This window comes from Pseudophryne corroboree, chromosome 4 (assembly GCF_028390025.1).
Source record: "Pseudophryne corroboree isolate aPseCor3 chromosome 4, aPseCor3.hap2, whole genome shotgun sequence".
Taxonomy (NCBI): Eukaryota; Metazoa; Chordata; class Amphibia; order Anura; family Myobatrachidae; genus Pseudophryne; species Pseudophryne corroboree.
Genome location: NC_086447.1, coordinates 5,161,068 through 5,181,547, shown reverse-complemented (window position 1 = coordinate 5,181,547; position 20,480 = coordinate 5,161,068). Strand labels below are relative to the sequence as shown.

The window sequence follows — 20,480 nt, the reverse complement described above, 5'->3', positions numbered from 1 at the left end:
GCCCCCACACAGGAGCCTCCCTGGGCGGCCTTCTCTAAACTGTTATACACCTCCTAGTCAGTCCACACCTCCTGCCCCCACGCAGGAGCCTACCTGGGCGGCCTTATCTACACTGTTATACACCTCCTAGTCACTCAGCACCTCCTGCCCCCACGCAGGAGCCTCCCTGGGCGGCCTCATCTAAACTGTTATACACCTCCTAGTCAGTCCACACCTCCTGCCCCCACGCAGGAGCCTCCTTGGGCGGCCTTATCTAAACTGTTATACACCTCCTAGTCAGTCCACACCTCCTGCCCCCACACAGGAACCTCCCTGGGCGGCCTTATCTAAACTGGTACACACCTCCTAGTCAGCCCACACCTCCTGCCCCCACGCAGGAGCCTCCCTGGGCGGCCTTATCTAAACTGTTATACACCTCCTAGTCAGTCCACGCCTCCTGCCCCCACGCAGGAGCCTCCCTGGGCGGCCTTATCTACACTGTTATACACCTCCAACTCAGTCAGCACCTCCTGCCCCCACGCAGGAGCCTCCCTGGGTGACCTTATCTACACTGTTATACACCTCCTAGTCAGTCCACACCTCCTGCCCCCACGCAGGACCATCCCTGGGTGGCCTTATCTAAACTGTTATACACCTCCTAGTCAGTCAGCACTTCCTGCCCCCGCACAGGAGCCTCCCTGGGCGGCCTTCTCTAAACTGTTATACACCTCCTAGTCAGTCCATACCTCCTGCCCCCACACAGGAGCCTCCCTGGGTGGCCTTATCTAAACTGTTATACACCTCCTAGTCAGTCAGCATCGCCTGCCCCCACACAGGAGCCTCCCTGGGTGGCCTTATCTAAAGTGTTATACACCTCCTAGTCAGTCAGCACCTCCTGCCCCCACGCAGGAGCCTCCCTGGGCGGCCTTCTCTAAACTGTTATACACCTCCTAGTCACTCAGCACCTCCTGCTCCCACGCAGGAGCCTCCCTGGGCGGCCTTCTCTAAACTGTTAGGTACTCTGGTGAACCGACTTATGTCCGCTGTGGGCCCTCCTATGTCGCTACCGCCCAATTTAGTACCAATAGTGAATCCACCTTGGGTGGATACCTTTTCTACACAGGTTCAGCAGCTAACCCAAACTTTGACTAGACAAAAGAACCTGATAGGGCATAAACATGCGCTGGTTCCTCTAGACAGGCTGCTCCTTCCTCTCGATCCACAGTCTTATCAGATTCTAATGTGTCTGAGGAGGAGGGTGAGGATACACAGATTTCCTGTGCAGCAGAGGAGGACGCTCCCATTCAGGTCGATGTGCCTGCTCTAGTTGATGCTATTAAGCAAATTCTTCAACTTTCTGATGAGGAAGACCTCACACCTGTTGCTAAGAAAACTGATGTGTTTAAAAAAAACCAAAATATATTCAAATCAGATTTTCCTCATTCTGATCATTTAATGGAAATTAGACAAGAACCTTGGAACTCTCCTCGTCAAAAGTTCCCTTTGTCTAAGCGTGCGTTAACTCGTGATCCACTCCCAGCAGCAGTGTGCGCAAAGTGGAAAACTCCTCCCCTAATGGATTCGCATGTCACGTGTGTGATAATGACGTCCACTTTGCCTGTCACAACCTTCTCACTGAAGGAACCGACGGATAGAAGAATAGAACATTCTCTAAAATCTATTCTCTCACAAGGGCTCTTCATAGACCCACAGTGGCCGCTTCAAGGGCCGCAAAGGCCATCGAAGCGTGGTTACAGGCAGTTGTCTGCAGATACTGTATGTCTGATGAATGCAGGATGTACCTAGATCATGTCTTACATTGGGGAAGCATGAACAGTGGCTTTATGGTTTCACTGGATATATTGGATGCATAACTGCATATTCCTGTTGCACTCTCACATCAGCGATTCCTGAGGTTTTATATTTGCAACCAACATTCCAGGCACTGCTGTTTGGCCTAGTTACGGCACCCAAGATATTTACCAAAGTCATGGCAGCACACCTTCATCGTTAGGGAATCAGAATTTTCCTGCATCTGGACGACCTGTTGATCCTAGTGAACACACACAAAGTTCTCCTCTTCATGTCCAACGTGCAGTAGCCTTCCTGCAACGTCACGGATAGCTGATAAATTTGTAGAAGTCATCTCTTACACCATCACAGCAGATGTTATACCTGGGAGCACTCCTGGACTCTCAAAGTCAATGACTTTTCCTATCACTGGACAAAAGTTTGAAATTGAGGAACAAAATACGCCAATTCATTCACCATCCTCGAGTGTCCTTCATTCGGCAACGCAGGTTTTCAGTCTGATGGTGTCCACGTTCGACTTGGTCGAATTTGCACAGCTTCACTCACGCCCTCTGCATCGGCTGATTCTTTCCAAGTGGAATGGTCAGCCTCATCGCATAAAGTCACAAATGATAACTCTAACTTCGGAGGTGTGAATTTCACTAGTTTTGTGGCACCACGACCAGCAGCTGGACAAGGGACGACCCTTCTGGATTCCCAGCTGAGTTCTGCTCACAACGGATGCCAGTGTTCGCGGCTGGGGAGCTATACCCGAACAACACTTGTTTCAGGGGCGATGGAGCCTGCCAGAGTCTCAGTTACTAATCAGTGTGCTGGAATTGAGAGCAGTGTACAATGCATTGACTCTAGGCCAGAGGTTCCCAAACTGTGTGCCTAGGCACCCTGGGGTGCCTCAGAACACTTGCAGGGGTGCCTTGGATTGGTGGTCCAGGACCAATCAAAATTATTTCTGGTCAGTGTAATAGGCAAAACCAGAGCTGGTGGCTGCCAATCATAAAATATGTGGACAAACAGAAGCAAATCTTGTTCCTCACCACATAATGGAACCTAAAGATGACATATAAACACAATCTTTGATTTAATATTTATTACAAATTTTCTCACTAATACATTTTTGGCCTAGGGATGCCATGAATAAAATGCTGATACTCTAGGGTGCCATGATTCCAAAAAGTTTGGGAACCACTGACCTAGGCCGCACTGTTCTTCAAGGCAGACCTGTTTAGGTTTAGTCAGACAACGCCACGACAGTGGCATATATCAATCATCAGGGCGGCACTCGCAGCAAAGTGGCGATGCAAGAGGGGTCCAAGATACCCCGGTGGGCCGAACGTCCTCTTCTGGCCCTATCAGCAGTGTTCATTCCAGGTGTACTCAGCTAGGAAGCGGACTTCCTCAGTCATCAGGATGTTCACGCTGGAGAATGGGCTCTTCACCCAGAAGTCTTCCAAATGCTTGTGGACAAATGGGGTCTACCAGATGTAGATCTCATGGACTCATGCCACAACCACAAAGTTACGGTATTCGGATGCCAGTCCAGGGATCCTCAGGCTGCATTTGTAGATACCTTGTCAGTCCAGTGGACATTTCGCCTATCATACATCTTCCCTCTGGTATCCCAGACTGCATTGGTTCTCCGATCTACAGGGCCTCTCAGTAGGGCAACCCCTTCAACTTCCTCAACGACAGGACCTTCTGTCTCAGGGCCCATGTCTCCATCCACATCTAGCCCGTCTGTCTTTGACGGCGTGGCTGTTTAATCCTCAGTTCTAACAACAAAAGGATTTTCAAATGCTGTAATTCATACTATGCTTAAGGCACGTAAACCTGCCTCAGCACGTATATATATATATTAATTATAGAGTGTGGCATGCTTACTTCACATTGTGCGCTACCAAGCGTTATGGTGCAACTCTCTTTAAAATCTCAAGAATACTTGCTTTTCTTCAACGAGGTTTATTATTTTATTTATTTATTTATTAACAGTTTCTTATATAGCGCAGCATATTCCGTTGCGCTTTACAATTAGAACAACAGTAATAGAACAAAACTGGGTAAAAACAGACAGACATAGAGGTAGGAAGGCCCTGCTCGCAAGCTTACAATCTATAGGGAAATAGGCATAGATACACAAGGATAGATGCTACCTATTGCATAATGGTCCACCAGATTGCTAGGTTCTTAATGGGTTGTATGATGATACCCCACAAAGTTATCCAAGTGTCAGGAGGGTGTGAGACTAAAGAAAGACAAGATATGTGATGTTATGAATACTCTACAGAGGATGTAATTAGATAGGGAAGCACTGAAGGTTATGTGGGTGGGTCTGGAATTTGATAGGCTTGTCTGAAGAGGTGAGTTTTCAGGGAACATTTAAAGGTTTGGAGACTAGAGGCGAGTCTTATTGTGCGTGGGAGGGCATTCCACAGAGTGGGTGAAGCCCGGATAAAGTCCTGTAATTTTGAGTGTGAACAAGTAATGCGTGTGGATGAGAGACGTAGATCTTGTGCAGAGCGGAGAGGTCGGGTGGGGAGATATTTTGAGATGAGTGAAGAGATGTATGTTGGTGCAGTTTGGTTAATAGCCTTGTATGTGAGTAAAAGTATTTTATATTTAATACGGTAGAATACCGGTAACCAATGGAGGGACTGACAGAGCGGATCTGCAGACGATGAACGTCTGGCAAGGAAGATTAGCCTCGCAGCTGCATTCAAAATGGATTGTAGTGGTGAGAGCCTATGTTTGGGAAGACCGGTCAGGAGACTATTACAATAATCAATGCGGGAGATAATGAGAGCATGGATTAGAGTTTTTGCTGTGTCTTGTGTAAGATAAGGGCGTATTTTGGATATGTTTCTTAGATGTATGTAACATGATCTTGAGACAGATTGAATGTGGGTAACAAAGGACAGTTCAGAGTCAAGAATGACACCTAGGCAGCGAGCTTGTGGGGTAGGGGTGATTGCAGAGTTCTCAACAGTGATAGAGATATCAGGTTGGAAACTACTATTGGCCGGTGGAAATATAATTAATTCTGTTTTGGAAATATTAAGTTCGAGGTGGCGAGATGTCATCCAAGATGAAATGGCAGAAAGGCATTCAGTGACACGGCCCAATACAGATGGTGACAAATCAGGGGAGGATAGGTAGATTTGAGTATCATCCGCATACAGATGGTACTGAAATCCGAAAGAGTTGATTAGTTTGCCAAGAGATGTGGTATAGATAGAGAAAAGCAGAGGACCTAGGACTGAGCCTTGCGGTACTCAAACTGAGAGAGGTAGCGAAGGAGAGGTGGAATCAGAGAAACGAACACTGAAGGAGCGATTAGATAGGTAGGATGAGAACCAAGAAAGGGCTGTGTCCTGAATACCTAGGGATTGTAGTGTTTGTATGAGAAGAGAGTGGTCAACAGTGTCAAAAGCAGCAGAGAGATCAAGGAGAATAAGTAGAGAGTAATGTCCTTTAGATTTAGCAGTGACCAAATCATTCACTACCTTAGTCAGTGCTGTCTCTGTGGAGTGTTGGGCACAAAATCCTGACTGAAGTGGGTCCAGTAAGCTGCGTGAGTTAAGAAAGTGTGTGAGGCGAGTGTAGGCAAGTCTCTCCAGAAGCTTGGAGGGGCATGGGAGCTGAGAGATGGGACGGTAGTTAGAGAGAGAGTTCGGGTCAGAGTTTTGTTTTTTCAGAATGGGAGTAATCACTGCATGCTTGTATAGAGAAGGAAAGATACCAGTAGACAGGGAGAGATTACAGATTTTCGTTAAGGTTGGGATGAGCACAGTAGACAGAGCTTTACTAATTTGTGAGGGTATAGAGTCAAGGGGAGAGGTATTAGAGTAGGCAGATGAAAAGAGTGCAGATACTTCATCTTCATTTGTAGGATCAAAGGAAGAGAAGGTGTTGGAGGGTTCAGGCAGGGAATTGAGCAGGTCACTTGCTGTGGAAGAGCATACCATTTCATTTCGGATCTTGTCAATCTTGTCCTTGAAATAGGAAGCAAGATCTTGCGCACACAGGTTTGCACTTAGGCTTACAACTTTCCTCTCTCATAGTGCACATTTCTGTATTGTCTGTTTGGTTCCAACGCGGAATTGCCTCACTTGCTGATGTACATATGTTCCTTCATGGTGTCGTCCATATACAACCTCCTTATGTCCCTCCAGTAGCTCCATGGGATCTGTCTGTCTGTTCTGGATGCTCTTCAAGAGCCCCCCTTTAAACCTTTGGAGTCAGTGGATCTCAAATAGCTGGCGGCGAAAATGCTATTTTTGCTTGCTATTGCTACGGCCATGAGGGTGTCGGACTTAGGAGCCCTCTCCTGTCGGCCCCCCTTCCTGAGTTTTCATCAAGACAGGGCGGTTCTTGGGACTAGGCCTGTTTAACTCCCGAAAATGGTTTCTAAATTCCACCTTAATCAAGAGATTGTGGTTCCAGCCTTTGTCTCTCCAGCCTTATCTGCTAAAGAATAATCTTTGGTTGAGGTTCGTGCTCTTTGGGTCTATGTTGACCATAGTAGCTCCATCAGACGGTCGGATGCTCTGTTCATTGTTTTTGGATTTCACAAGCGTGGTTGGCCTGCTAATAAGCAGACGCTGGCCAGATGGATTAGAATGGTCATTGCACATGCTTATACTCGAGCTGACCTTCCTGTACCAGCTTCAATTTCTGCCCATTCTACTCGGTCTGTGGGACTTTCTTGGGCTGTGGTGCGTCCGCCGAACAATTCTGCAAGGGGAGTACGTGGTTTTGGTCCACACGTTTCTTAGGTTTTATGCCTTTGACACCTTCGCATTCCAGGATGCTTCCTTTGGGCGCCGAATTCTTTAATCCCCTAGGCGCGTCCCCTCCCTTGAAATATTGCTTTAGGACATCCCTGATGTTCCCTGTGGAACCCCTGTGAACCCTGAAGAAGAAAATTAGTTATGTTAGACCTACCTTTGTTAACTCCTTTCTTCGAAGTTCATAGGGTCCACAGGGCACTCACCCTGACACCCTGACACACATGGCCTCGCAGGGTTTTACAGCACTGGCTTCTGGTTCCTCTCTCCTTTCCTCTTCCTGCTTTTTGAGCTGGTTAACAAAACTGAATGCCTGAGCATAGAGGCGGGGTTATAGGTTAGAGAAGCCGAGCATTCTGGGATACACTGAAAGCTTTAACTGTTTGGTACCTGACTCTCATCCACCACCTACAACCCCGATGTTCCCTGTGGACCCTATGAACTTCTAAGAGAGTTGACAAAGGTAAGTCTACCATAACTCTTGTATTCTGCATTGTATGTGACTTATGGTAGTACTGCTGTCTCTACTTTTCTCTCTGTACATTATATTGCTATCCCTGTACCCTTTTTTTCTACAGGGTACTGCTGTGCAAATCGCGATCCAACCGGAATTATTACATTCGCCCCGCGGGCGCATCCGCAGTGCCCGTCCTGCACATGCGTCCACACTTTCTTCGGGGAAGGGGGGGGCGCAGAAAATGTGATTGCCTCTGCCTGTCAGTCAGGCAGAGGCAGGCGGGGGGAGGCAACGCTCCATTTCCAGGGCGAAGATGGAGCGTTGCAGGGGTGATGCAACGCGATCAGGGGTGGTGCGGTGCAAACGGGGGCGTGATGTGGTGGCTGCGTGACATCACACGCAGCCGCCACGATCAGAAACATGGCGGCGAGACTCCTGCAGGCGCACCTAAGCTGCGCTGGCCGGAGTCATCCTCTATTTCTGCTAACAAGCAGAAATTGAGATGCGTTCGCAATTTCTGCTTTTCGAAGGTGGGGGAGGCTCCGGTCAGCATGCTGGTCGGCCTTGCCCTGCGATGGGTGGCCCCCTGCGTGCTAGCATAAGGATTGCAAATTCTGCTAATTAGCAGAATTTGCAAACCTTACTGAATTAGGCTCAATGTCCTGGAACTTCGGGTAGTTTACGGGCCCTTCAGATGGCTCAGGACCTCCTTCACGTTTCCCCCGTGCAAGTGCAGTCAGACAACGCCGCAGCAGTAGCGTATATCAATCGGCAGGTAGGCACTCCATGGAAGTAGCTCAGATCCTTGCCTGGGCAGAACTTCATGTTCCAGCCATCTCCGCGACCTTCGACCCAGGGGTCCTCAACTGGGAAGTGGACTTCCTCAGTTGACAAGATGTGCATGCCGGCGAGTGTTCTGTAAACCCAGATGTCTTTCGGCTTCTGGTGAACAAATGGGGTCTTCTGGACGTGGATCTCATCGCCTCCAGACTCAACCACAAGGTACCCATGTACGGGTCCAGGACAAGGGATCTGGGCGCAACATTCGTGGATGCCCTTTTATATGGATTCTCTCTTTCCTCCGGTATCTCTCCTTCCCAGAGTGCTATGCAAATTCAGAGTAAGCAGGCACGATCATCCTTGTGGCTCCGGCATGGCCTAGATGCCGTTGGTTCACGGATCTCCATTGTCTCTCCATAGATATGCCCTTCCTTCTTCCTCTTCGACCAAACCTATTGTCACAAGGTCTCTGTCTACATCCGGACCTGGCTCGCATGTCTTTGACAGCGTGGCTCTTGAGTCATCCATCCTAAGAAATAAAGGGTTTTCCACTGCGATTATTCAAACCATGCTTCATGCTCGAAAACTGTCTTCAGCTCGCATATATTATCGTATCTGGCACTCCTACTTTCAGTGGTGTGCTCATTGCCACTATGATCCTCTGGTATCTCGGATCCCTAGACTTCTGGCATTTCTCCAGACGGGCCTTACCATGGTTATAAAAGAACCTTTGATCCTGTAGTTAAAATGAAGTCCTGAGGAAGGACCATAGCGTCCGAAACGCGTTGAGCAATTGGTGTTCTTTTGATCGTGGGTGACCTGACGCTGGACTTCATTTTATCCTTATCTTGCTTTTGTGGTATCCGGAACCACTAGCGGAGCCCTTGGATCATCTGGGAGGGTAACTTGGATTACCAGTCACGCCAGCACCCCTTTCTATTTACCCTGAGTGGTGATATGCTTGTTTTAATTGTATAAATTGTGAGTTTTCCTGTGTAAATAAATTCTTGGTCCCTTAAAAAGTTGATCTGCCCCATGATCTGTCTCTCTTTGTTAAGATAAGGAAATTAACTACAGGATCAAAGGTTGTACGGACAACGGGACTTTTACAACACAGGACTCATTACATCTGGAATATATAAGGATTTTTCATGTAAGGTCTTATTGGTATTTGCGCCACTTCTCAATTTCTTTTATAACTTCTATTTCTTGTGGAATTTTTGTGAAGGTTCCTTATTGTGTAGTTGGCTGCAGTATACCTAGCAGCGCATTTATTCATTCACTATTTTTTGGGCCTTACCATGGGTCTCCGCCTTGCATCTCTCAAAGTTCAGGTCCCTGCTCTGTCCATCTTGTTTCAGAAAAGACTTGCCCCCTTGCCAGAAGTCCATACCATTCTTCGGGGGGGGGGGGGGGGGGGGGTACTCCAGGTTAATTCTCCTTTTGTTACTCCAGTGGCTCCTTGGGATTTGTCCTTGGTTCTTCGGGCCTTGCAGCAGCCTCCCTTTGAACCATTGGATACGGTTGACCTCAAATGGTTGACTGTGAAGACCCTCTTCCTCTTGGCCATTGCCTCAGCCGGCAGAGTCTCTGACTTGGAGGCACTCCCTTGCCACCCCCCTTCTTGATTTTTCATCACGACAGAGCTGTCCTTCGGACTAAACAGGGATACCTCCCCAAGGTGTTATCCAAGTGCCATATAAACAAGGAAATTGTGGTACCGGCCTTCCATGAAAATTTCACCTGAGGAAGCTTCTTTGGATGTGGTACATGCTCTAATGATTTATGTGGACCGTACTACTTCCATTAGGAAAACTGATTCCTTGTTCGTTCTCTATGGATTCCACATAGAGAACGAATAGAGAGCTTGTTGGCTCCGTATGAACATCTCACAGGCTTACATGCAAGCTGATCTTCCAGCACCGAATACGGTCTCTGCTCATTCTACTCTCTCTGTGGGACCTTCGTGGGCATCTCGCCGTGGCACGTCTGCTGAACAACTATGCATGGCTGCTACGTGGTACTCTGCCCACCCGTTTCTTAGGTTCTATGCCTTTGATACGTTTGCCTCTCAGGATGCCACCTTTGGCCGCAATGTCCTCCTCTCAGCTTAGGAGCGTTCACTCCCTATCACAGCTGCTTTGGGACATCCCGAAGTTTAACCATGTGGAGACTATGGACCCAGAAGAACAAAACAAGAGTTATGGTAAAACAACCTTGTTTACTCGTTTTCTTTGAGGTCCATGGGATCCACAGGGCACCTAGCTTCAATGGGTTACTCTTCTCAGTCACAAGTTCCAGTCTCCTACACATGAGAGTGTTTTACCTGTGTGTACCTTTCTTCCTTCTCTCCAGCTCCTGCTTTGGTCTTCTTAACTAAAACTGAAGAGCCTGAGCTGTTGGCGGAGTATGAGGGTAGAGAGCCCAGTGCATCCTTGGAGGCGCAAAGTTTTGCTGTTTGGTGCCTGAATCCTGGTCTCCACCAAGCATACCCCAAGGTTAACCCTGTGGATCCCATGGACCTTGAAGAAACAGAGTTAACGAGGTTAAGTTTTACCATAACTCTTATTTTTCCAGCCTGCTTGTCTTTGTCCAAGGGCATGAACAAGTGCACCCTATTGGAAAAGGCAACATTATTTCCAAGGACGTTTAGCCTTTAAAAGATTCTTAGCTAATACTGCACCTCACCACTTGGGGCAGCAAGTAGCTTATACAATGCAGATACCGTTTTGGAACTAGCAATTCATACAAACAGACATACATGAAATATACATTTAGTGAGTACTATAATATTTCACATCATGGTCACAGCCGGGATATGACTAGGGCACTACTAGTCTCCTATAAGAAGATGGTCACATGGCAATTGTGTTCAGTCCAGGCATTATTAGTCACCTATAAGAAGATGGTCACATGGCAGTTGTTTTCAGTCCAGGCATTACTAGTCTCCTATAAGAAGATGGTCACATGGCAGTTGTGTTCAGTCCAGGCATTATTAGTCACCTATAAGAAGATGGTCACATGGCAGTTGTTTTCAGTCCAGGCATTACTAGTCTCCTATAAGAAGATGGTCACATGGCAGTTGTGTTCAGTCCAGGCATTACTAGTCTCCTATAAGAAGGTGATTACATGTCGGTTGTGTTCAGTCCAGGCATTACTAGTCTCCTATAAGAAGGTGGTTACATGTCGGTTGTGTTCAGTCCAGGCATTACTAGTCTCCTATAAATAGATGTCAGTCTAGGCATAAGAAGATGGCTACATACCAGTTGTATTCAGTCCAGGCATCGGTAGTCTCTTATAAGTAGATGGTCATGTGCCGGTTGTGTTCAATCCAGGCGTTACTAGTCTACTATAGGAAGATTGTCATGTAAATTGTAGCTTCTCCATCTGGACTATGTTGCTTCTCTTGTAGGTGGACTGTGTTGTGAGGCTCCATGTGGGCTCTATCAAGGCTTGTAACCCAGGTGAGAATGGACAGTGCTTCTCCGTGGCATGGCTCCCTTCTAAGCCCCACCAGTATTTGGCAGCAGGATTCTACGATGGTAAGTGTTGTGCTATGTGTTCTGTAATCCTGGATGAGGATGAGACTGCACTTCTCTGCAGCACATAGGGATAGGTCTGAGGCCTCTGAAAATTTGCTTTGGTTTATTACTTAATGTTGTCCTGGACAGTGGTTTTCCCAAGGTTTTGCACTTCGGTATCAGGGTAGCAGTTGTCTTTAGTGATTTCTTATTAAAGTAATTCTAAATCCCTAGGATACATTACTAGGGAATCAGCTGCTGTAGCTGGGGATCACTAGTAACCCATTTATTGGGAAGTAGCTACCTGGGGATCACTAGTAATCCATCTGTGGAGAATCTGTTAGGTGAGAATCATTAGTAACCCATCTGTGGGGAACCATCTAGCTGGAGATCATTAGTAACCCATCTGTAGGGAACCAGCTAGCTGGAGATCATTAGTAACCCATCTGTAGGGAACCAGCTAGCTGGAGATCATTAGTAACCCATCTGTAGGGAACCAGCTAGCTGGCGATCATTAGAAACCCATGTGTGGAGAATCGGCTAGCTGGAGATTATTAGTAACCCATCTGTAGTAACCCATGTGTGGGGAACCAGCTAGCTGGAGATCATTAGTAACACATCTGTAGTAACCCATGTGTGGGGAATCAGCTAGCTGGAGATCATTAGTAACACATCTGTAGGGAACCAGCTAGCTGGAGATTATTAGTAACCCATGTGTGGAGAATCAGCTAGCTGGAGATTATTAGTAACCCATCTGTAGTAACCCATGTGTGGGGAATCAGCTAGCTGGAGATCATTAGTAACCCATCTGTAGGGAACCAGCTAGCTGGCGATCATTAGAAACCCATGTGTGGGGAATCAGCTAGCTGGAGATCATTAGTAACACATCTGTAGTAACCCATGTGTGGGAAATCAGCTAGCTGGAGATCATTAGTAACACATCTGTAGTAACCCATGTGTGGGGAACCAGCTAGCTGGAGATTATTAGTAACACATCTGTAGTAACCCATGTGTGGGGAATCAGCTAGCTGGAGATCATTAGTAACCCATCTGTAGTAACCCATCTGTAGGGAATCAGCTAGCTGGAGATCATTAGTAACACATCTGTAGTAACCCATGTGTGGGGAATCAGCTAGCTGGAGATCATTAGTAACCCATCTGTAGTAACCCATGTGTGGGGAATCAGCTAGCTGGAGATCATTAGTAACCCATCTGTAGTAACACATCTGTAGTAACCCATGTGTGGGGAATCAGCTAGCTGGAGATCAGTAGTAACCCATCTGTAGTAACCCATGTGTGGGGAATCAGCTAGCTGGAGATCATTAGTAACCCATCTGTAGTAACCCATGTGTGGGGAACCAGCTAGCTGGAGATCATTAGTAACACATCTGTAGTAACCCATGTGTGGGGAATCAGCTAGCTGGAGATCATTAGTAACACATCTGTAGTAACCCATGTGTGGGGAATCAGCTAGCTGGAGATTATTAGTAACACATCTGTAGTAACCCATGTGTGGGGAATCAGCTAGCTGGAGATCATTAGTAACACATCTGTAGTAACCCATGTGTGGAGAACCAGCTAGCTGGAGATTATTAGTAACCCATCTGTAGTAACCCATCTGTAGGGAATCAGCTAGCTGGAGATTATTAGTAACCCATCTGTAGTAACCCATCTGTAGGGAATCAGCTAGCTGGAGATTATTAGTAACTCATCTGTAGTAACCCATGTGTGGGGAATCAGCTAGCTGGAGATCATTAGTAACTCATCTGTAGTAACCCATCTGTAGGGAATCAGCTAGCTGGAGATTATTAGTAACTCATCTGTAGTAACCCATGTGTGGGGAATCAGCTAGCTGGGGATCATTAGTAACACATCTGTAGGGAACCAGCTAGCTGGAGATCATTAGTAACCCATGTATGGGGAACCAGCTAGCTGGAGATCATTAGTAACACATCTGTAGTAACCCATGTGTGGGGAATCAGCTAGCTGGAGATCATTAGTAACCCATCTGTAGTAACCCATGTGTGGGGAATCAGCTAGCTGGAGATCATTAGTAACTCATCTGTAGGGAACTAGCTAGCTGGAGATCATTAGTAACACATCTGTAGGGAACCAGCTAGCTAGAGATCATTAGTAACCCATCTGTAGGGAACTAGCTAGCTGGAGATCATTAGTAACACATCTGTAGTAACCCATCTGTAGGGAACCAGCTAGCTGGAGATCATTAGTAACCTATCTGTGAGGACCCAGCTAGTTGGAGATCATTAGTAACCCGTCTGTGGGGAAACGGCTAGCTGGGGAACACTAAAAATGGGTTACTTGTGATTCCTAACAAGCAGAGGAACCAGCTAGATGGAGATCATTAGTAACCTTTCTGTGGGGACCCAGCTCCATCTCTAGTGAACCAGCTAGCTGAGTATCACTAAAGTTGTGTTACTTTTGATTCCTAACAAGCAGGGGAACCAGCTAGCTGGAGATCATTAGTAACCCATGTGTGGGGAACCAGCTAGCTGGAGATCATTAGTAACCCATGTGTGGAGAACCAGCTAGCTGGAGATCATTAGTAACCCATGTATGGGGAACCAGCTAGCTGGAGATAATTAGTAACCCATGTGTGGGGAACCAGCTAGCTGGAGATCATTAGTAACACATCTGTAGTAACCCATGTGTGGGGAACCAGCTAGCTGGAGATCATTAGTAACCCATGTGTGGGGAACCAGCTAGCTGGAGATCATTTGTAACCCATGTGTAGGGAACCAGCTAGCTGGAGATCATTAGTAACCCATGTGTGGGGAACCAGCTAGCTGGAGATCAGTAGTAACCCATCTGTAGTAACCCATGTGTGGAGAACCAGCTAGCTGGAGATCATTAGTAACACATCTGTAGTAACCCATGTGTGGAGAACCAGCTAGCTGGAGATCATTAGTAACACATCTGTAGTAACCCATGTGTAGGGAACCAGCTAGCTGGAGATCATTAGTAACACATCTGTAGTAACCCATCTGTAGGGAACCAGCTAGCTGGAGATCATTAGTAACACATCTGTAGTAACCCATGTGTGGGGAACCAGCTAGCTGGAGATCATTTGTAACCCATGTGTAGGGAACCAGCTAGCTGGAGATCATTAGTAACCCATGTGTGGGGAACCAGCTAGCTGGAGATCATTAGTAACCCATCTGTAGTAACCCATGTGTGGAGAACCAGCTAGCTGGAGATCATTAGTAACACATCTGTAGTAACCCATCTGTAGGGAACCAGCTAGCTGGAGATCATTAGTAACACATCTGTAGTAACCCATCTGCGGGGAACCAGCTAGCTGGAGATCATTAGTAACCCATGTGTGGGGAATCAGCTAGCTGGAGATCATTAGTAACCCATCTGTAGTAACCCATCTGCGGGGAACCAGCTAGCTGGAGATCATTAGTAACACATCTGTAGTAACCCATCTGCGGGGAACCAGCTAGCTGGAGATCATTAGTAACACATCTGTAGTAACCCATGTGTGGGGAATCAGCTAGCTGGAGATCATTAGTAACACATCTGTAGTAACCCATGTGTGGGGAATCAGCTAGCTGGAGATCATTAGTAACACATCTGTAGTAACCCATCTGTAGGGAACCAGCTAGCTGGAGATCATTAGTAACACATCTGTAGTAACCCATCTGCGGGGAACCAGCTAGCTGGAGATCATTAGTAACACATCTGTAGTAACCCATGTGTGGGGAATCAGCTAGCTGGAGATCATTAGTAACACATCTGTAGTAACCCATCTGTAGGGAACCAGCTAGCTGGAGATCATTAGTAACACATCTGTAGTAACCCATGTGTGGGGAATCAGCTAGCTGGAGATCATTAGTAACCCATCTGTAGGGAACCAGCTAGCTGGGGATCATTAGTAACACATCTGTAGGGAACCAGCTAGCTGGAGATCATTAGTAACACATCTGTAGTAACCCATGTGTGGGGAATCAGCTAGCTGGAGATCATTAGTAACACATCTGTAGTAACCCATGTGTGGGGAACCAGCTAGCTGGAGATCATTAGTAACACATCTGTAGTAACCCATGTGTGGGGAATCAGCTAGCTGGAGATCATTAATAACCCATCTGTAGGGAACCAGCTAGCTGGAGATCATTAGTAACACATCTGTAGGGAATCAGCTAGCTGGAGATCATTAGTAACACATCTGTAGGGAACCAGCTAGCTGGAGATCATTAGTAACACATCTGTAGGGAACCAGCTAGCTGGAGATTATTAGTAACACATCTGTAGGGAACCAGCTAGCTGGAGATCATTAGTAACCCATCTGTAGGGAACCAGTTAGCTGGAGATCATTAGTAACCCATGTGTGGGGAACCAGCTAGCTGGAGATCATTAGTAACACATCTGTAGGGAACCAGCTAGCTGGAGATCATTAGTAACACATCTGTAGGGAACCAGCTAGCTGGAGATCATTAGTAACCCATCTGTAGGGAACCAGCTAGCTGGAGATCATTAGTAACACATCTGTAGGGAACCAGCTAGCTGGAGATTATTAGTAACACATCTGTAGGGAACCAGCTAGCTGGAGATCATTAGTAACACATCTGTAGGGAACCAGCTAGCTGGAGATCATTAGTAACACATCTGTAGGGAACCAGCTAGCTGGAGATTATTAGTAACCCATCTGTAGGGAATCAGCTAGCTGGAGATCAGTAGTAACCCATCTGTAGTAACCCATGTGTGGGGAATCAGCTAGCTGGAGATCATTAGTAACACATCTGTTGTAACCCATGTGTGGGGAATCAGCTAGCTGGAGATCAGTAGTAACCCATCTGTAGTAACCCATGTATAGGGAATCAGCTAGCTGGAGATCAGTAGTAACCCATCTGTAGTAACCCATCTGTAGGGAACCAGCTAGCTGGAGATTATTAGTAACCCATCTGTAGTAACCCATGTGTGGGGAATCAGCTAGCTGGAGATCAGTAGTAACCCATCTGTAGTAACCCATGTGTAGGGAATCAGCTAGCTGGAGATCATTAGTAACCCATCTGTAGTAACCCATGTGTGGGGAATCAGCTAGCTGGAGATCAGTAGTAACCCATCTGTAGTAACCCATCTGTAGGGAACCAGCTAGCTGGAGATCATTAGTAACACATCTGTAGTAACCCATGTGTGGGGAATCGGCTAGCTGGAGATTATTAGTAACCCATCTGTAGTAACCCATGTGTGGGGAATCGGCTAGCTGGAGATTATTAGTAACCCATCTGTAGTAACCCATGTGTGGGGAACCAGCTAGCTGGAGATCATTAGTAACACATCTGTAGTAACCCATGTGTGGGGAACCAGCTAGCTGGAGATCATTAGTAACACATCTGTAGTAACCCATGTGTGGGGAATCAGCTAGCTGGAGATCATTAGTAACACATCTGTAGTAACCCATGTGTGGGGAACCAGCTAGCTGGAGATCATTAGTAACACATCTGTAGTAACCCATGTGTAGGGAACCAGCTAGCTGGAGATCATTAATAACCCATCTGTAGGGAATCAGCTAGCTGGAGATCATTAGTAACACATCTGTAGGGAACCAGCTAGCTGGAGATAATTAGTAACACATCTGTAGGGAACCAGCTAGCTGGAGATTATTAGTAACACATCTGTAGGGAACCAGCTAGCTGGAGATCATTAGTAACACATCTGTAGGGAACCAGCTACCTGGAGATCATTAGTAACACATCTGTAGGGAACCAGCTAGCTGGAGATTATTAGTAACCCATCTGTAGGGAACCAGCTAGCTGGAGATCATGTGTAACCCATCTGTAGGGAACCAGCTAGCTGGAGATCATTAGTAACCCATCTGTAGTAACCCATGTGTGGGGAACCAGCTAGCTGGAGATCATTAGTAACACATCTGTAGTAACCCATGTGTGGGGAATCAGCTAGCTGGAGATCATTAGTAACACATCTGTTGTAACCCATGTGTGGGGAATCAGCTAGCTGGAGATCAGTAGTAACCCATCTGTAGTAACCCATGTGTGGGGAATCGGCTAGCTGGAGATTATTAGTAACCCATCTGTAGTAACCCATGTGTGGGGAACCAGCTAGCTGGAGATTATTAGTAACCCATCTGTAGTAACCCATCTGTAGGGAATCAGCTAGCTGGAGATTATTAGTAACACATCTGTAGTAACCCATGTGTGGGGAATCAGCTAGCTGGAGATTATTAGTAACACATCTGTAGTAACCCATGTGTGGGGAATCGGCTAGCTGGAGATTATTAGTAACCCATCTGTAGTAACCCATGTGTGGGGAATCGGCTAGCTGGAGATTATTAGTAACCCATCTGTAGTAACCCATCTGTAGGGAATCAGCTAGCTGGAGATTATTAGTAACACATCTGTAGTAACCCATGTGTGGGGAATCAGCTAGCTGGAGATTATTAGTAACACATCTGTAGTAACCCATGTGTGGGGAATCAGCTAGCTGGAGATCATTAGTAACACATCTGTAGTAACCCATGTGTGGGGAATCTGCTAGCTGGAGATCATTAGTAACCCATCTGTAGTAACCCATGTGTGGGGAACCAGCTAGCTGGAGATCATTAGTAACACATCTGTAGTAACCCATGTGTGGGGAATCAGCTAGCTGGAGATGATTAGTAACACATCTGTAGGGAATCAGCTAGCTGGAGATCATTAGTAACACATCTGTAGGGAACCAGCTAGCTGGGGATCATTAGTAACACATCTGTAGGGAACCAGCTAGCTGGAGATCATTAGTAACACATCTGTAGGGAACCAGCTAGCTGGAGATCATTAGTAACCCATCTGTAGGGAACCAGCTAGCTGGAGATCATTAGTAACACATCTGTAGGGAACCAGCTAGCTGGGGATCATTAGTAACACATCTGTAGGGAACCAGCTAGCTGGAGATCATTAGTAACACATCTGTAGGGAACCAGCTAGCTGGAGATTATTAGTAACACATCTGTAGTAACCCATGTGTGGGGAATCAGCTAGCTGGAGATCATTAGTAACCCATCTGTAGGGAATCAGCTAGCTGGAGATCATTAGTAACCCATCTGTAGTAACCCATCTGCGGGGAACCAGCTAGCTGGAGATCAGTAGTAACCCATCTGTAGTAACCCATCTGCGGGGAACCAGCTAGCTGGAGATCAGTAGTAACCCATCTGTAGTAACACATGTGTGGGGAACCAGCTAGCTGGAGATCAGTAGTAACCCATCTGTAGGGAACCAGCTAGCTGGAGATCATTAGTAACCCATCTGTAGGGAATCAGCTAGCTGGAGATCATTAGTAACCCATCTGTAGTAACCCTTCTGCGGGGAACCAGCTAGCTAGAGATCAGTAGTAACCCATCTGTAGTAACCCATCTGCGGGGAACCAGCTAGCTGGAGATCAGTAGTAACCCATCTGTAGTAACCCATGTGTGGGGAACCAGCTAGCTGGAGATCATTAGTAACCCATCTGTAGGGAATCAGCTAGCTGGAGATCATTAGTAACCCATCTGTAGTAACCCATCTGCGGGGAACCAGCTAGCTGGAGATCAGTAGTAACCCATCTGTAGTAACCCATCTGTAGGGAACTAGCTAGCTGGAGATCATTAGTAACCTATCTGTGAGGACCCAGCTAGTTGGAGATCATTAGTAACCCGTCTGTGGGGAAACGGCTAGCTGGGGAACACTAAAAATGGGTTACTTGTGATTCCTAACAAGCAGAGGAACCAGCTAGATGGAGATCATTAGTAACCTTTCTGTGGGGACCCAGCTCCATCTCTAGTGAACCAGCTAGCTGAGTATCACTAAAGTTGTGTTACTTTTGATTCCTAACAAGCAGGGGAACCAGCTAGCTGGAGATCATTAGTAACCCATGTGTGGAGAACCAGCTAGCTGGAGATCATTAGTAACCCATGTGTGGAGAACCAGCTAGCTGGAGATCATTTGTAACCCATGTGTAGGGAACCAGCTAGCTGGAGATCATTAGTAACCCATGTGTGGGGAACCAGCTAGCTGGAGATCATTAGTAACACATCTGTAGTAACCCATGTGTGGGGAACCAGCTAGCTGGAGATCATTAGTAACACATCTGTAGTAACCCATGTGTGGGGAACCAGCTAGCTGGAGATTATTAGTAACCCATCTGTAGTAACCCATGTGTGGGGAATCAGCTAGCTGGAGATCATTAGTAACCCATCTGTAGTAACCCATCTGCGGGGAACCAGCTAGCTGGAGATCATTAGTAACACATCTGTAGTAACCCATGTGTGGGGAATCAGCTAGCTGGAGATCATTAGTAACACATCTGTAGTAACCCATGTGTGGGGAATCAGCTAGCTGGAGATCATTAGTAACACATCTGTAGTAACCCATCTGTAGGGAACCAGCTAGCTGGAGATCATTAGTAACACATCTGTAGTAACCCATCTGCGGGGAACCAGCTAGCTGGAGATCATTAGTAACACATCTGTAGTAACCCATCTGCGGGGAACCAGCTAGCTGGAGATCATTAGTAACACATCTGTAGTAACCCATGTGTGGGGAATCAGCTAGCTGGAGATCATTAGTAACACATCTGTAGTAACCCATCTGTAGGGAACCAGCTAGCTGGAGATCATTAGTAACACATCTGTAGTAACCCATGTGTGGGGAATCAGCTAGCTGGAGATCATTAGTAACCCATCTGTAGGGAACCAGCTAGCTGGGGATCATTAGTAACACATCTGTAGGGAACCAGCTAGCTGGAGATCATTAGTAACACATCTGTAGGGAACCAGCTAGCTGGAGATCATTAGTAACACATCTGTAGGGAACCAGCTAGCTGGAGATCATTAGTAACCCATCTGTAGGGAACCAGCTAGCTGGAGATCATTAGTAACACATCTGTAGGGAATCAGCTAGCTGGAGATCATTAGTAACACATCTGTAGGGAACCAGCTAGCTGGAGGTCATTAGTAACCCATCTGTAGGGAACCAGCTAGCTGGAGATCATTAGTAACCCATCTGTAGGGAACCAGCTAGCTGGAGATCATTAGTAACACATCTATAGGGAATCAGCTAGCTGGAGATCATTAGTAACACATCTGTAGGGAACCAGCTAGCTGGGGATCATTAGTAACACATCTGTAGGGAACCAGCTAGCTGGAGATCATTAGTA

At 46.7% G+C, this 20,480-nt stretch overlaps 1 protein-coding gene across 1 annotated transcript in view; it reads left to right on the top strand.

The window, feature by feature from the left end:
* Positions 1–20,480, top strand: part of GTF3C2 (general transcription factor IIIC subunit 2) — a 233,844-nt gene that overhangs the window by 136,200 nt on the left and 77,164 nt on the right. Inside the window, exon 8 of the mRNA XM_063917264.1 lies at positions 11,222–11,351. Coding sequence (XP_063773334.1) covers positions 11,222–11,351 — 130 coding nt within the window. The remainder of the gene's footprint in view (positions 1–11,221; positions 11,352–20,480) is intronic.